This window comes from Diorhabda sublineata, chromosome 7 (genome assembly GCF_026230105.1).
Source record: "Diorhabda sublineata isolate icDioSubl1.1 chromosome 7, icDioSubl1.1, whole genome shotgun sequence".
In the NCBI taxonomy this organism is placed as follows: Eukaryota; Metazoa; Arthropoda; class Insecta; order Coleoptera; family Chrysomelidae; genus Diorhabda; species Diorhabda sublineata.
The window spans coordinates 25,730,957-25,749,813 of NC_079480.1; the positions used below are offsets into that span (position 1 = coordinate 25,730,957).

Sequence of the window (18,857 nt, forward strand, 5' to 3'; positions counted from 1 at the left end):
TGACGAGCATGGACAGCGCTTGCATTAAGATATCGCCTCAAATGGAAAACGCTACCAAGGAAAATAAGAACAAGCAATGCTTGCAGACTACTGTTGGTCTTTAATTAGAGACACTCCGGACTTTGAATTTAGGAGATATTTGAAACGGTCTAAGAAAACATGTAGATAGTGCTGATAACAGAAGTGTAGTTTTAGAAATACTTATTCATTATTTTTTTCTGGAAGAATTATGATTCACATAATCTTATCTACTTTTCTGTTCCACCAACTTGCAGTTATAGAGCACCAGGATTCCGTGGTTTATTGCATACATTTTCAACCAGTGGATCCTCAGTTATCTTCTTCAGCATTACATTTCAATGGGATCTCAATTAGGGTTAAAACTCTAGGTAGTACAATCTTTTTTGTGGTTGTATTAGGTATCAGATATGAACCCAGCAAGATCTCAATATACATATTGAATGTTTCAATAGAATATTCTCGTAAAATGAAAGAAGAGGGTTGAGTTGAGATATCAGTGATTAAGTACATAAGTTAGCAGGTAATACATATGCAGGGTGCTTTAAAAAAAGGTGATGACGTCTCTAGGATAGATATAAAACTTTAAAATATTTGGGATTTGCTCAGTAAAAAAATTTTTTTACGCCATTAGTACTCAAGATGTATCAGCTTGCAAAATATATCAAATTTCAATACAATGTTGCCATTAGTCGCAAAATCGTAAAAAATATGTTTTTTAACGCCCTTTATCTTGAATAATGATGGCGATAGGAAATTTTTTTACTGAGCAAACTCCAAATATTTCTTAGTTTTCTATCTATCCTAGACACCTTTTTTTAAACACCTTGTATATATCAATTTTTCCATAACATAAGCTAAAAGCTGATAATAATGACTTTAAATCGAATGAAAAATATGGTGGTTGAATTTCAAGTCTCAACTATGCAGAACTTTTAATGAAGAATAATTTTTTTTCGTAATAAAAAAATTAAAACAGTCTCCCATTTATCGCAAACTTTAGTAGCGATACACTGTTTATTTCCGCGGATTTTCACGTGTTTTTTCTCCCAAAGGTATTCGTAGATAATCGAAATATTTTCGAAAGCTCGGTGTTAATAAAAAGTTATGAAACTACGTTCGCTATTCTAATGGTCATTTAATATGAAAAGGGTAATTTAGTCAAGTATAACTCGAGTCTGAGAAACATTAAATTAAATTGTAACGAAAAAGTTCTGCCTGTTATTTCGATCGAAAAATAAAAATGTCATTCGTTAAATATTTTGCACTTTAACAAAAGTTAGAAGCACGCGATACTATTATTTGTCACGTAATCATTTATACAAGGGTTATTAATAATGTTCGGGTGCGACTACGTTCTCGATTTTCCAGATAACGCTCAACTAATACTCGAAAATATAATAAACAACAATTTTAAGAAAAGAATTAATAAATCAGAGAAGAAATTGAGAGTTAACATATAATAACTGATTAAATAACGAAATTGTCTTCTACAATAGAAGCAGTATCGATACAGAAAACGTATAGAAAATATTAGTAAAAAAAAAGGAAAAAAAAGACGTGAGTGATAAGAAATTATTAGCATAAAATCTACCTGTGTCATGGAACAGAAGCAGAAACTAAAAAAAGTAGAGACAAGACTTATTCTACATCACAGCTAAGTTTAAATCTTTGTAAACTGAATTCTTCTCAGTTGAAAATGTTTTCTCTATAAGACTAACTAATTGTTTATAGTTAAGTGGTAAAGACAAGGGATTATACTGTTGGCGACATGGCTTATTCACTTTGGTTTGTTTAAGGGTAGAACAAAATGTGTTAGAGTAGCAATCACCTCAATAGATTTCAAGTTTGGCTATAAGGGAGGCAATTGGATGTTCAAAACCTATGAATACACTAAAACCGCAAAAATTCGTTCTCGAAATATGAATTTCTAGAGACAACCCTGATAGTTTACAAAGAAAGTCTACCAAATATCTACTGTCGATATTACGTGTCGTGGTAAACAAACAATCTTATACCTAATGAAATTTTTTAAAAACAAAGTCGCCATTTATAATAATCAATTCATAAATGATTAACATCAAACAATACCAATACCAACGTCTGGTGCGTTGAAAAAACAGGAGATGTTAAGGTAAAAATACTGAATTTCAAAACTCTCCATTCAGATTGAAATGAGAAAGGACTTTGATACAAAAATATTCATTTGGTGTAAATTAACTTAATAAATGGCGCGTTTCTCAATCTCGCGGTTTGTTGTAAATAACATCTCGTAACTCACAAAAATAATCAATTATTTACGATGTTCTCATGATATTATAAATTTTTTTCTCCAGTACACATCCAATGAAATCATTTATGATATTAACGATTCTATTGATGAAATCATAGAACCAAACATACCAAAAAATACCGTTTGGAGTAAACAATTTCTATGAAAAGCATTTAAGAAACTTTTGGAACGATAGAAAGTATCATTGGGACGGAAATTGGACGGCGGAAGAGCTCGCGTTAATTTTAGAAGATTAGGCTATGTACATGGGAAGAATAGATGGCACAAAGTTCAAATAAACTACGATCTAAACCATGTAACCTAACCTTACCTAAACTAACCATGTGAAACTTAAGAAGTAAGCTGTTTCACAAAAAATATAAAAAGTTATTATTAATCCATTTAAAAGTGTTCTATACGTCGAAAACTCTAATCATATCCCTGTAAAAGGAAATAAAATTCGACAACATTAAGTTCCGTAGAAATAACAAAAATGAATTTATTGAATGAAAATATTCCTGAAGGGCTTAAACGGAAATTCTATCAAATAACTGGGGTAGAATTAGCTTGGCGAGTTGCAGAAGCTGCTGAATATATCCCTGTATTCAGTAAGACTTGCCAAGGTGGTTCCAGAATGTGTACTGAAAGCAATTTTTTAATAGAAATCAATGACAGCGAGGTTTGTCCTGAGAATAAATCGTCACTGGAAATTCGAAAATAATCACTGGTATGATAATATGATTTCTATCTCTTGTTACGTTCGCTCCTAGATATTCGAATGACTTGTACACTCTGATCGGTTCTCTGGATACTGTAAAAGATTTGGTTCTTTTCAGGGATATTTGCATATTGAAAGCTTTCGCTATTTGTTCAAACCTATTCAGTAGCCTTTGTAAGTTGTCTTCGTCTTCTGAGATGATCACAGCGCCATCATCATAACATACTATTTCCATTTCGTTGTTTCCCATCTGTTAACCTCTTCCAGCTTGCTTTACCTCGTTTATAATCTCATCCAAGATGCTGAACAAGATAGGGCTGAGGCTGTCTCCTTGTCTGATACCGGCCGGCCGTCACTGCTCAGTTCATTTTTCACTCTGATATAATATATTTGTAATTATCGGTGTTCAGATCTTCGATTGATTTTATTATATTGGGGTGAATCTTCCTTCTCTCTAGTAGAGTTGTCCCTATCAAATGCTTGGGTGAGATCGATGAAGCACATATAGGCTGTCTTATTGAACTCTATAGCCTTTTCCGTAATTAGGCGGATCACAAAAATAGGATCTGTAGCAGACCTGTTCTTTCCGAATCCCTGCTTTTTCTCAGAAATACCAGATGACATCACTTTTTCTACTAAACGTTTAGGGAAAAGTTTTTGTTCTCAACTTTTTTGAAAATTGTAATCAAAATACTTACTTTCCATTCTGATGGTATACTTTTGATGTCAAATATTTTATTAAAAATAGTCTGTAGCTCTTCGTGTAATCAAGTATTGTTCCTCCATACTTGAATATCTTGTTTGATATTTCGTCAATATCTTGAGCTGAAAGACTGTTTCACATCTAATTTGTAATTTACACAATAATAAGCTTCTCATATTACAGAAATAGAACCATCTTGTGACCAAAACTTACTGGAAGCATTCCCTTAGTTTGATATTTCTGCTAGAATAGGCGTCTCCTATACTAAACAAAGTATGACACCAAATGAATTTTATCAATGCATTTGTAAATTATACGTAATGCAAGCTCATTGTATATAGATGTATATTTTCAAAATATTACCATTAACTTGGATAAATACATGCTCGTTTGCCATCTAAATCTTCCATAATTCCAGCGCTGGCACATTCCACACACCTGGCATTTTACCAGTTATTACCAATTGAGAACAATTTTCGAATGAAGATGTAACGATTTTATAGCTGGGTACGAACGTATCCGTTTGTTTTTTTCTGAAACCACCACTCTTTTATTAATCCACCATTACTTTTATGGATATATAAATATAGTGTACTGCCTCCATACTTTGACAGTGTTCATTGTTTTCGCGAAGGGGTTTAAAAATTCGATTTGATAGCACTAACAATAATATTTGAAAGAGATTTGGCTGTTTTTTCAAAAGAAATACGAAGAGTTCAAGTAAATTGATAAAAGGTGTTTCCTAAGTAATCTAAAATGTTGTATCCCATAAACATGTGTGATAAGTCTTGTCGTTAAAGGAATAAAGAGTGTTGAATTTTGTCTAATAAATAAGCTCTGACTGTAAGTGAAATTTATTTTCCTTGTAACGCTTCTAGAAGTAATACGAAAGAACATGCTTATTTTTAGTAAAGTTAAATTAAGCGATTTTGAACTGAAACCTTAAATCAAATTTGGACTTGAAACGCTAAAAAATTTTGAAACACGAATAACTCGAAAACTATGAGGAATTCGAGAAAAACTACAGTAATAAAAAATATAGAGTACAAAATTCTCTACAACAATTATTCAAATTATTCTAAATTTTTACTTTAAGTGAGTTTTTACACTCAAAAATATTTTAAATCGCGAATAACTTGAAATTCGGAAAAAGTGCAGAAGAAAAAATGTACAGCTCAAAATTCTCTACAGATTGGTCTCCAAGCATTTTTTCCTAGCCTTAAAATTTTCACTGTAAAATGTGTTCATGTACTCAAAAACATTTTGAATTGAGGATAACTCGATAATTATCAGGATTTCCACACAATCTTCCGGGACAAAAAATTCGAGCACAAAATTTTCTACAAAAAAGGTTTCAATTTTTTGCCATCTTCAAAAAATATTTTGCGCATTCAATCCGGGCTTGAGAGTTGGAGTTTCACTCAAAGAACACTGTCTTAGTACAGATTCACTTCCTGATATGAACAACAAACTCCAACGTGGGAAAATACATATCTCTATGAGCTTCTGGCATGCATATTTTCTGTCAGTCAAGTCAGCCAAGTCCAGCTTTGAAGGTGAGATAAATGATCTTTTTTTACTCTCGGATATGGAAGAGTGATTAATTTTAGTTATTTGATTCCTAATTTTCGAATTTAGAGCTTTCTATGCATCTATAAAATTGTATGAATAAGGATACATCACCCTGAGAATGTTTTTGTATAAACTTAAAGATGAGATTTTAAGCTTCAAAATGAGTATCCACATTTTTATGAAAGAGATACGTCTGTGAATATTGAAATAATAATCAAACGAGAACGAATATAGTGTTCATGATCGCGTTTTTTGAAAGTTAGTTTATTTGAAACCAAGAAGTCCAAGTGCTTATGTGGCAAATATACCTCTTCATCTCGCAAGATTTTCGAAAAATTCCAAAGTTGAATTCGCACTGGCGGGAATCCGCGAGCGGATGCTCGGCGTTGAAGAAGATTTACTTAGAAATTATGGCTCCAATGAAAAAATGACTGAATACCTTTGTTTAGAAAATTTTTTGCACTACATTTTTTGTTTGGGCAGTTCTTTTCGAATTCTTTTTAGTTTTCGAGATATTCGCGATTCAAAATTTTTTTGAGTTACAAGTTCCGAAATTTGGGAATCCCGTGCTCTTAATTTTGCAAGAGCTGCTAGGCTTATTCAGTAACCGAAAACCTCTGAGAAACTAGAAAATCAGAAACGCCCAAGCCCAATCAAACTCCGGGTTTGATCTTATTTTATCTGTACTAACGCAAAAATTTTATAAAAACTTTTTATCATACAGGTTTTTTGTGCTAAGTTAACAACGATGCCAACGTTTACTGATACTACTACATTTTTTGTATGGATTAGCGAATGGTAATGTCTTAGAGGCTAGCGTTATCCAAATAATCGTTTACCAAGTTCTGATACCAAGATAAATATTCGTTTACAAGACACTGGAATTTTGCTAAATCAAAAAATATTATTGAACAACTCAGAAATTGGCTTAATCTATTTTCCAAATATTGGGAAGTCTTCCCTTATAGGCATCATAATTATAACATATATAGAAGAACTTGTTCTTTAGTTTATGGTAGAGCTTCATAACTTTAAAAAATTGAAGAATGGAAATTTGTTCCAAGTAGTTTCCTTTAGAAGACATATTTGATAGTAGGGGTATAAAGATAGAAGGCATTAGAAATCCTTGGGTGAATCTTGAATGGCCGATTCTCATCCTTAGAACTCAAGTCTGATCTTGAGAGGCTTGAAAAGATACTTGGTTAAGTGTATTGTATGGAGTGTACTACAAATGGATAGTTGGAGCACTTTTTACCTTTTGATTGATTTGCTACGATACCAATGTGGGGAGCTAACCAAGCTATAGTAACTGTTATTTTTTGGAATGACAGAGGTTAGTAGGAGTTATGTGTAGATTGGAAAATAGCGTCAAATAATATATTATACAGTTTATTGATTATTATTATTTTATATTTTCTAAAATAATTGGATGACTCATAAAAAATTCCTTCTACATATAGTAAGGATAAGCATTTCACATATTGATGTTTAAAATATTTTTTGTTTGATTAATGATTATAATATTTGTTTAAAATAATTTAGGATAATTATTAGTCCGTGATGTAGCTCTAGCATTTCAATAGTTGATCTAAATTTAAGATCTTATAGTTGAGTAGCTCTGTAAGCCAAACTAATAATTTCGGATTTATAAATCTTGAAGACTAGGTTTTTGTTTTGCTTATAAGTTTCCTCAAAATCATACACAAATTCATATATTTGAAATTGAATTAACAATATAATGTAGTCGTTTTTAAATATCTATAAATTATGTTTCCAGATAATAGAGATACACTTGTAGCAGATAAGTCCGGGGAAGGTCCAAATAAAACTCTCCGTAAAAAAGAAAATGGATCATCTATTTCAAATACTTCCAATCTGAACAATACTAGTATTAATAAAAATATTAACATTATTCAGAATAAGTCTTTACCTTCTATTATGGCTAATACAGAAAAAAGCTGTTTCTAGTTACCAAAAGGTTACAGAAAATAGAGCTAATATATAGATTCGAAGAACTACTACAAGTAACAAAGGTCTAAAGCCAGGTATTTATTCAATATATGGATTCACAAAACATTTTAATCGATAAATACCTCACCTTTCATAAATTGCATCCAGTTCATTCATGTTTTTATTTCTTAGTAATTTTCATTTTTCCAAAAAACTTGATATCTTTTTAGAATCATATGGTTAAGTTGTTTTGTTTTCAAATAACTTGTTGTTTCTTCTCATAATTTTTTATAGACTAATCCGTCTATAATTATAACCTAAACACAATAAGAAAAAAAACTGCCATATGGCTACTATGGACTAAAGAATATTACACGCGTGATCATGTACCTACTAAGCCAACGAGACGAAATCAATATCATCTTTGAATTCAGTTATACACCACGTTTTATCGTAATGATTACCGTTCATTGATTTCAATCTAATAGATATAACGACATGGAGTTTCCACTAACGCACATATTGATGAATTATAAGAGATTGTAATAAAATGAGAAGGAACGTTACTTTACGAACATACTATCAATTCATTAAAGTTTTTCTAAATATAATTTGAACAACGGTGAATGTATGAAACGTGTTTATAAAAACAACATAAATATTGAACTTATTAAAACTTTCAAAATACCTATCCAGGAGCATCTTTCTTATTTAGAAGGTAAAGTTTTCATCGGGAATCATCTGGAGAGCACATTAAATGATCCGTAAAGCTTCTTTCAAACTACTTTATTAATAAACTTGGAAGGTAACATTTATCATCAAAATTTTCATTTCGCTTTTTTTAGGATGGCATAAATATATTAATATTTTTTCGTTTTCAAGCAAAAACCGAATATCGGTTCAATTTATTTATTGTATAAAGTAGAAACTATTTTTTGTATGAGGTAATATTTTTTTTTCTATAACTATGACAATTTTTATTGTTGTCAAATGGATGATGTGGACAATTCGATGTAATAATTTGTATTCATCGTCAAGTCACATGTCACGTCAAAATTAAATCACAATGAATTGTTTTGCCACGATTAAGTCGTTCAAGGCTGCTAACTTATGTCAAATAATAATTTTGGCACACATTTTAGGAGTTGTAGGTTGTAGTGATAAAACTTGAAAATGACTTTGTAAACTTTGAAATCTCTTTATATTTATAATCTGATTGAACAGATCCCAAATCCTGATATAGTTAGCGTTTTTCAGAACCCAAATATTATTCCTCGGAAGAATTCACCGTGTTAAAGCCGAATCTAAAGATGGAATATCATGTCTGAACCCACAATAAGTGGAAATAGATCTTCAAGTCGTTTATGGTCCAATGAGAGATGTTCCTCAGGTAGTTTAAGTAATTAATTTCTTCAGTTACTTAACCGTTAATTATGGCAAATGAGAAAAGTTTCATTTAAGTTCCTTTATGAAAAATTTATGGTTAAATACTTTGTGGCAAAACTATTGGAACATAGATTATGTTGATGACATTTGTTTATACAAACAATAATTGTGCCATTGAAGTTGGAAACCGCGACTGATACGAATGTCTTGTATGAAGTATAAATTGCGTAGTTCTACTTCTTACATGTTGGAGTTAGCCGCAGGTACAATAGAAATGTGCTACCTACAGAACCAAAGGACAAAACCACTTCTTCATTTTCTTCCGGACCTCAGATCGCCCATAAATCATTTTTCTGTTAATTTTTCTTATATTATTTTCCTTTCGCAATAGATTTGATCCTACTACTATTGTTTTGGTTCCAAAAATTATCGACCATGGTCTAAGAAGCATTACGAGAACCTAGAAATTACCGAAAATAGACAAAGATTGCGTTGAGATTGGAGTTTTGCTTTAAATGCAACTACAGTTGAGATATTCGTGTGAATTTACGCTAGTTTAGTTTGACAGAAGAAGAAAAAAGATTTTTCATTCATTACTTTCCATCCAATACAATAATAAGAAATTTTATGTTCACTCTGTTTCCTTTTAAAATCTTTTCTGTTTTTATTTGATGCTTCTCCGACCTAGTTTTTGGTTTCATTCTTTGGTTTCTCGATTAAACATCCAGCAGTAGTTCGCTATTATACTGACATGGCATCTTCCTTGGTAACATTTCTCTATATCAAGTACAACCTGGTAAAATATTTTATTGCTCATATGTAGTACATTTTTGAAAGAATCTCATGCTCCTCGATTTCCCCCAATGATTCAGTGAAGAGGAGATAAGACGAAAGTTTTCTTATGTCGGGGTTAATGAAAACTCCTTCTTTCAACATGACTTCAGATAATTTCGAGAATTTGGAATTAATATATCTAAAACAATCCCCATCTTTTTGTGATAATTTCACAAATTATTAATTATTAATTATTAATAATTATTATTATTAAGCGGCAATAAAACCTCTTCTGGCGATGTTGATAACTTCTTTCTCACCAGGAATTAAACCTTGTCGTGATGGCCAGTCAGCTCTCTGGCTCTACATAGAAAATGAAGAAATTTTGTATAATCTGACTGTCAACCCAACCACATTTTTAGAATTTTAAAATCTCAAACCATCCATTGATGTTTTTATTATTTTTCTCAAGACTCCTACTAGGTTATTGAGCTCAATCTGAGAACAAATTTGAGGTTTCTCATTAACTGAAAAATCTGAGCTAAATTTTTTCTGAGGAGCAAACGTTTCTGATTTCTCTGTATCACTCAGGATGTCATCTCAATTAGGAGATAGGTGCGGAACTTGTATTTAGAGGAAGATACTTTCTGCTTAGTTCACATCAACCGAACAGAAATAGCGAAAGGTTGTCTGATTTTTATGTTCACGCCATAGGAATGCCAGTACGAAATGCAGTTTTCATTCCATTAAATCACAAGCGCAGATCATCCTCGGAACTTCTGAAAACCTTATGAGGAACCCATCCTTTGCCTTGATCACCACATATTGGTTTGAAGTAAGCAAAATGAGCATTGTCCACAAAATCACTTACATTTCTTTGAGACAGAAACGACGCTGGAACATGTTCAATCGTACTGTTTAATCTAACTTAACCTATTTGCAATCGTCTGCCTAACACAACAAATTCTTTATCCTCCCATTAAATTATAATTATATTTGTTCACTAGGGTAAGAACACTCAATTTTTATTTAATTGAAAGCTCAAAAAATGAGATACAAAGTTTTTAGTAAATAATAACTTCACACAAAATAAAAATATGAAATTGAGTATTGTGGAATGAATTGATGTGATGGAATTTCTTATATTTATTTTTGGGTTCTTTAACATCAAAATCTATAAGAAAATGTGAACGACCTATGCAGTTTTTCACTTGTAGACTTGTGTTTTTTTTTTTAATTGGATACAGAAATTCCTGTCGCCAAAAGGAAAAAAAATTATGTCGCTTCTTAAAATGAATGAAAAACCAATTAACTTCAATTTTCCAAAATCCATGCAAAATATCAAATGAGCAGCATGAATATGAGTAAAAAATGATGAATGTTTATCTGAATCCTCATATCAACTCGATTCCATAAAATTTCTTTTCGCGAGTTGGTGATCCTGATGTGTTAGTTTTTATGATTACGAGGTCTGGCTATTAAATAACGAGACTATGCGCCTAGAGGTCGCTCTAGACCTCTAGCCTCTATCAAGATATCTTGATGTCTATGAACGTCACTATTATAGTATTTGTGCAGTACCGGTTTGAAACGAACGTGTTTTTTTCTCGTACAACGTCGACCAACGTATCAATCTTAAATTTCTCAATATATTGCACTCTCACTGAGTGCTATAAATTGCTGCAAAAGCTTAAAAGGACAATTCTCTATATCGTGCGCATGTTTTTGAGTGGTGTAAGCGCTTTAGTGATGGCCGAGAGAGCACTGAAGAAGACCAGCGCTCAGGTCGCCCTGTGGCTGTTTCAACTCCGAAAAAAGTGACCAAAATCAACCAAATTGTGCGTGTAGATCGTCGAATAAGCATCCGAATGATTGACGATGCTGTAAACGCCGATAAAGATACGGCTAGAGAAATTTTACACGAGGACTTACACATGACAAAAGTCTGTGCGAAGTTGGTGCCAAAAAATCTGACTCCTGTCCAAAAGCTCTCTTCAGATTTCCTTGAAAGGTTAGAGAAAGATCTGCTTTGAAAAGGACGCGATTTGAGTCTTCCAGCACTACTTGAAGGGAAGCATTCGAATGTAGAATGTAGAATAACTTTTATAATAAAACCCTTTTTCGTAACCACTCTCGTTATTTAATATCCAGACCTCGTATATTTAAAGTCAGATATCTACAGCTAGACCTCAACTAAAAACGATCCATTGAATCACATCACAGGGAATGAAATAAATAAATTAAATTGTGGAAAAAGATCTGAATGAATTTAGATACTATTAATTCTTATTAAGTATGCGATTTAAGTATATAATTTGAATTTTTCTCGATTTGTGTGATATTTGTTCTCTAAACTAATCGATTATTTTTTCATAAGCAACATGGAAAACATTATGCTCAATATAAAATTGAAAATCTTTCTTAATGCAATGACATGGTCGTTCCATTTTCATTTAAATTTTTGGAGGGTTGTTACTCCCAAAGGGTGAATAATTTTATCAAAAAAATGTAGTACACAATAAATGATTTCATCATTTCTTTTTTCATGTTTGCTATGTCGCAACTATAAATATCTTACTTTTACTTTTAAGAACAAAATATCTGACAAAAATAGAATGAAACGTATACTTACTTGTTTTTGTAGCTTTCTGGAAGTTGTATTTCTATCGCCTGTCTGATTGTCAATGCCCACCGATGGCAGAGAACTAGTAGGATAAAAAAGGACGTGTTTTTCACCCGTAGAGGATTGTTGATAAATGCTTTTCGTTTTCCCGGTGCCGTTCAAAAATAAATCCTCATCAGCCGACATGTTATATACTATATACAATTGTTTATTTCCGTTTCTTCACATAATCTGTCACATCGAGATCTGAAAAATGATACAGGAATAAGACCACTGCAGATAAAATGCCTTTGGGGTTGAGATAACTATTAAAAGTGGATGAAAAAACGACAAAAGTTTATTGAGTTTAGTATAGAGAAAAAAATATTTTCGATTCACAAATTTCCGCTATTACTAAAAAATATTAGCTATAAGACAAGATGAGTCACTCCAGGTTTCTCCCCTTGTTAAGCCTATCTTACTTAAATATTTTTCGATAAATGGAAGTTACCATGCATAAACCGGTTGTCCCCCACGTGCATAAATACAGAGTGTTCCAAAAAAAGGTGATCTAGTTTCTTGGATAGATAGAAAACTGGGTAATATTTGAGGTTTGGTAAAAAAATTTTGTAACGCTCAAGATAAAGGCGTTGAGGAAAAACTTTTTTTCACATCTAATGAATTTGTTGTCTAACTTTCATAAATCGTACCAAGTAGTATCAAACATAACTTTTTCAGATAAAAAAATAATTGTGAATCAAAAGAGACCTAAAATCAAGACTATTTGAAAATATAAACATGTCGAAAGGTCTAATAAATAAACATTAAAAAGTTTAAATTGATAAATTTATATAGTGTGTTCGTAAAGTAATTATATGCTATTTTTGTTTGGTAAATAAATAAAACTCGATTAGATCTAACCAGAATACATTTTTACTCCAAAATAACCTTTTAATGTTTGCAGAAGACACTAGTCTCTCACGGCACTTCATAGGAGCATATCTAGTGACCTAATCACCCTTAAATAATGGGGCGATTATAAACTTCTCTGTCTCAACGTTTCTAAAATCACATTTTCCTAATATAAAAATACATTGAAGCCTTTTTTATTGAATAACACCACCTTTGACGTCGTTGAATCTATAAAATTCTTAGGGTTTGTTGTGGACAATTCCTTGAAATGGAAGCTTCTCCTGTTTTTTCCTGAGATCAGTTTCCAAAGAACTGAACTTATACACCACCTTAACAGTTTATTATGCCCTTATTGAGTCTCATCTCCGATATGCCCTTCCCTTCTGGGGTACGTCTAGTGCGACTTAATTTGAGCGAATTTTCAAACTACATCTATTAGATATTTATTCGGACTAAACAGCGAGGCTCACTGCAGGAACTTCTTTAAAAGATTAAAAATACTGACTCTTCCTTCCTTATTCATCTTTGAATCCACTTGCCTAATTCGTTGCACGTTTCTCCAATTTCATAATGGTTGTTGTACTCCACGTTAAGAATTAGCTGAGGGTTCAATATTTTACAATGCAAAAAATGCACAATCACTTGCCAATCGAAATCAAATCCAATTTTGTTATTCATTATGGTTGTGTTCTGTATATTGAAATTTTATTTTATTTGCTTCATCTTCATTTAGTTATTTTCATGTTTGTTATTTAGTTTTTACAAGCTTTTTTCCACAAATCGTAACAATTTTTTGACAATTTCTCTCTCTTCTATCACAACTCTTAACTTTCTGCCGACTTTCGATGCTTCCAAAGTTATTGAAAAATGGTTTATTTAAAAGAAATTTTCTCCATTTTAAATAAAGTTTCAGTATCATTAATAAGAGATTTTCTGGTTATTAGGTACTGAGTTAGGAAATGAAAGGTTATAGTGATCATGAAAGAACGTGTGATTATTTAGCTCACTTCTTCAATGTAACTTACACAAAATTCAACCAAACCAAATGGATGAAACTACAGTTTGAAGGGTTACGAACTATTAATGAAATGAATTTCACTGAAAATCGATTCAAAACTGAACGTAGCAATTAATGAGCAGTCCTTGGAAGGTATAGAAAATTATTAAATCCTTGTACAACCATTCCAAAAACTGCAATTAAACACGATGTTAGGGCAAGATCCATCTTAACCATTATTGATGATAAATTTATCGTCAAAGAGTAACATTATTAAATGAATGTCTGAGGATCACAGCTTGAAATTTCGAGAAACAAAATATGAAACGTGGAAGCAGACATATTACAAGTAATATGGTATTTTTCGATGTAACCACGTTTATGTAAATCGTTACAATAATTGTTGATATAGATTGAACGATACTAATTCTAGAGGGATGCGGGAACACAAACAACTGCGTATTCTACCAGATTTATTTGGAGGTATATTGTTTCATTTTTCAATTGAGTTTGCAATCTGTTTCTTAACACAACGCATGAGAGGTATGTGTAAATAGAAAAATTTCTTATACATCACAAAAGAAGTAGAACTAATAGATTAAAAATAGATATATCAAATTTGTTAAAGTTAGTTGCAATCTTATATATTAAAAAAATTGATGATTTCCATTCCGAGTCCGTTCAGGCGTTCTACCCAATCGATTTGCTTAATTTTTTTTTCAATGAAAAGTATTGATGCACAGATCAGCCATCAACCATGGGATTTCATCTAATTTTCACCATTCTCAAGTTATACTCAAATGCGATTTCCCCCTGTACATTACTTATGGGAGCTTTTCACATACACACGTTCTATCCTCAATATCTCAGGTTCTATTCAAGATAGAGTCTTCGTTTTGGTTTAAGAACACTCGCTGAAACACCTTCTTTCTTTTGAGTTTTTGAACACTGACATCGGTTGAGTTGGAGAGGAGCTAGGCGCGGACATTCAATGTGGGGTTATGGATTTTTGTAGGTTTTTGGCAATTTTTCCACACTCAAAGATCTATATCTCATGTTCTAATATAGCTACACAGTTCGTTTTGGTTCAACAACTCTCGCTAAAACACCTTCTTTCTTTTGAGTTTTTGAACACTGAAATCGATTGAGTTGGAGAGGAGCTAGGCGCGGACATTCAATATGGGGTTATGGATTTTTGTAGGTTTTTGTCAATTTTTCCACACTCAAAGATCTATATCTCATGTTCTAATATAGCTACAGAGTTCGTTTTAGTTCAAGAACTCTCGCTGAAACACCTTCTTCCTTTTGAGTTTTTGAACACTGAAATCGGTTGAGTTCGAGAGGAGCTAGGCGCGGACATTCAATGAGGGGTTATGGATTTTTGTAGGTTTTTCTACATTCAAACATCTATATCTCAAGTTCTGATATAGCTACAGAGTTCTTTTTGGCTTAAGAACTCTCGCTGAAATACCTTCTTTCTTTTGAGTTTTTGAACACTGACATCGGTTGAGTTGGAGAGGAGCTAGGCGCGGACATTCAATGTGGGGTTATGGATTTTTGTAGGTTTTTGGCAATTTTTCCACACTCAAAGATCTATATCTCATGTTCTAATATAGCTACACAGTTCGTTTTGGTTCAACAACTCTCGCTGAAACACCTTCTTTCTTTTGAGTTTTTGAACACTGAAATCGATTGAGTTGGAGAGGAGCTAGGCGCGGACATTCAATATGGGGTTATGGATTTTTGTAGGTTTTTGTCAATTTTTCCACACTCAAAGATCTATATCTCATGTTCAAATATAGCTACAGAGTTAGTTTTAGTTCAAGAACTCTCGCTGAAACACCTTCTTCCTTTTGAGTTTTTGAACACTGAAATCGGTTGAGTTGGAGAGGAGCTAGGCGCGGACATTCAATGTGGGGTTATGGATTTTTGTAGGTTTTTCTACATTCAAACATCTATATCTCAGGTTCTAATATGGCTACAGAGTTCGTTTTTTTCTATTATAATGATTTCTGATACTTATTTAACGGACTCGATGCGAGCGAAGCCGCGGGTAAAAGCTAGTATAGAATTAAATAGAAAGAAAATATTTAACACTTCTAGTTAATTAAAATAATGTATGCTGAAATATAATAGTAAACATGATAAAACTTTTTATCCATAGGTTAAAACCTTTGAAAACGATGTAATACGTGGTGAATCTTTCAATTTTTACATCGGATAATAGATTCTGATACTACGACAATTTGATTAGGATGAGAGTGAAGTATTTTATAGTAGATTTTACTGTTCAACACAATTTTTTTGTCCTTTTGCAATATCGTTCTCGGAACATTTGTTAACTTCCCCAAAAGTTTTCATCAAAATCTTTCAATATTTCATATATTTTATGAAGACCTGAAAGCTAGATTTCATATTTCCAAATAAGTTCAAAGAATGTGTTGAAAACCATGGATTTTTCTCTAAAGATTCAATTCTCAACCAATTATTCAATTTAGTTTTATAATTTTAATCCCATGTTGTTTTCTTTTCATGAAGAGAAGTATGCAGATGGAATCAAAAATATTTAGTTTCCTCCCTCTGTGGAATTTCATGTTGATTTATTGTCACAGTTTTCTCGTTTAATTTCGATGCTACATCATTTGGACTCGTAATCTTGGTGTGGATCTACTCAATTTATGTCATCTGCATATACTGCACTAAGGATATTGTCTGATGGAAGTAGATCAGTTGTGTACAGAAGATAAAGGAGTGGATCCGAACCAAACCAGATTGAACCAGAAGAATCTGATAGAAATTTAGAAGTTGATGTACTACGCAGATATAATTCTAAACAAATTGAGCTCAACATGATCAATTTTGGATCTAATCTAATTTGGAAAAAAACTACAATAAATTTTGTTTAAAATCCACGTTTAAAAATTTTTTTTTGAAAATTAAGAAAAACTAGAAACCCCAAATATGTGTCAATACAATACAAAGTTGTTCGAACAAAATCTCATTTCTTTTGCACAAAAGTTTCATAGTCTTCGGAAAATAATTTGGACAAAAACCAATTCTTTTCCTAAAACATGACTAATATACTTTGGATTGTACTTGAAAATTCAGAAGTATCTGATGAATCATGTCAATATACCACTGAACAAATTGAAATATTGGACAACAACTTGAATACTTTTGGACCTAATCTGGAAGAAATTCCAATAGTTCCAACAAAATTTGGTACCAATAAAATTTACTATAATACAACGAATTTTGCTCCCAATTCCACGAATAGATTGAAGACACCCAATAAAGATCTAGAAGAATCAAAGATGTATCAAAAGTTTGAATAAAACTCAAAAAATGCAGAATCGTTGGGAAATAATTTGGAATGACAAAAACAAAATATGTTTCCACAGCACAACTAATTTATCTTCGATTATATCAGAAAAATATTATGAAAATTCCGAAGAATTTGATGAAATATAGTTCTAAGCAAAGTGAGAAGAAGTTGAACAATTTTACAGTCAATTTGGAATAGATACCAACAGTTTCACAAAACCGTGACATTGAAAAAACTATTGTTATGAGTCGATTGATTTTTTATGAACACAGAAATACCAGAAAAATCAAATCAAATAGTATGATATGCCCAAAATTTTTTAATTTAAACTCTTTTGTATCTAATCTAGTGAAAATTCCGAATGTTTCAAGAGAAAATTTAGATAAGCACAAACTAACATCACAAAACTAACTATCCTCCAAATTCCAGAACTTCTTGTTGGAGGTATGTGAAAAACATTGTTCAATGTATAATAAACTATGTTTATATATTATTATGGAATAAAGATGCACTTTGTACAGTAAAAATTAAATAGGTGGCCTGAACGACTTGAAAAAATTTTTATTTCATATTTGTTGTTGTAAATCTAACAAACAAAAATTGAAATAGTTTCTCTATATTCAGATTCAATAAATCACAATGGAAATTAATTTATAAGGGAGGCAGTTCCCTTCTTTTTGAATGTTTGGAAAAAGAAAATAACCTTAAATTCCTATGAGATTTCTAAGAAAATAGAATGCAATATATGTTAAAGCATATATTACAAGAAACAGTTGTTTTATGTTATAAAATTTTATAAATAAATTGTTTTGAGGATAGCAATATTTTGATAAAAGTTAGAATTAAATCTAATTATTCTATTGTAGGCCAGTGAAACCACGAGAAAATAAAATAATTTAGTAAAAAGTAGATGTATGTCTCTAATTGAAACTTTGCTATGCTCAAGTTTTAAACTACAGCCTCAATTCACATCGTATGAATATAGTTTGACGGTTTCTCAACTGGACAAATTTCCAATTGTACTCGATTATGATAAAATTCAATCAAACTAGCAAAGAAAAATCATTCAATATAGTAATCAACTTGAAAGACGCTCACTTTTACATGTAACCCTAATTACTTTTCCCAAATTCACTTGAAGGTTTTTGCTCATATTTACCTCAATAATATTGATATTTTCAATAATGATGAAAACATTAAAATATAATGAAATTGTTCAATGAAAATGTTGGTGAGAACTTTTTAACTCGTAACCAACGCACGTGCTTTCCGGGAAAATTGGAAAACCTCGTTTACCGACCCTCGTCGCGTTCGAATGTAAACTAAAGTTCGCTCACGTGCATCGCAGTGTCTCTTTCGACGATCCGGAAAAGCGCATGAGTAAAGCTAACCACTTGAAGTGAATAGAAAATATATGCTGCTCACTAAGCCGCGAAAGATTTTTTTCCGTTGGAATTTTATATCTTTAAAATAATTGTTTTTGTCGTGCTTTGGCTTATGTTTTTTGTAATTTTCTTTATAAACGGTGTTTAGAGGCTCCACAAAAAACTTTTGGGAATTGGTGAGATTTTTTAACTATATTATGAGATTTTTAATAACTCTTTAGATATTAACCTAAAAACAGCATT

General features: G+C 31.8%; 1 protein-coding gene across 1 annotated transcript in view; it reads right to left on the reverse strand.

Annotated features, from left to right (window-relative positions):
- LOC130446385 (gamma-sarcoglycan) overlaps positions 1-18,553 on the reverse strand; it is a 187,364-nt gene extending 168,811 nt beyond the window's left edge. Inside the window, exons 1-2 of the mRNA XM_056782612.1 lie at positions 18,389-18,553; positions 12,026-12,262 (exon numbers count right to left, since the gene is read on the reverse strand). Of these exons, the coding sequence (XP_056638590.1) occupies positions 12,026-12,202 (177 nt within the window). The 5' untranslated portion in view covers positions 12,203-12,262; positions 18,389-18,553. The remainder of the gene's footprint in view (positions 1-12,025; positions 12,263-18,388) is intronic.
- Between the last annotated feature and the right edge of the window lie 304 nt (positions 18,554-18,857).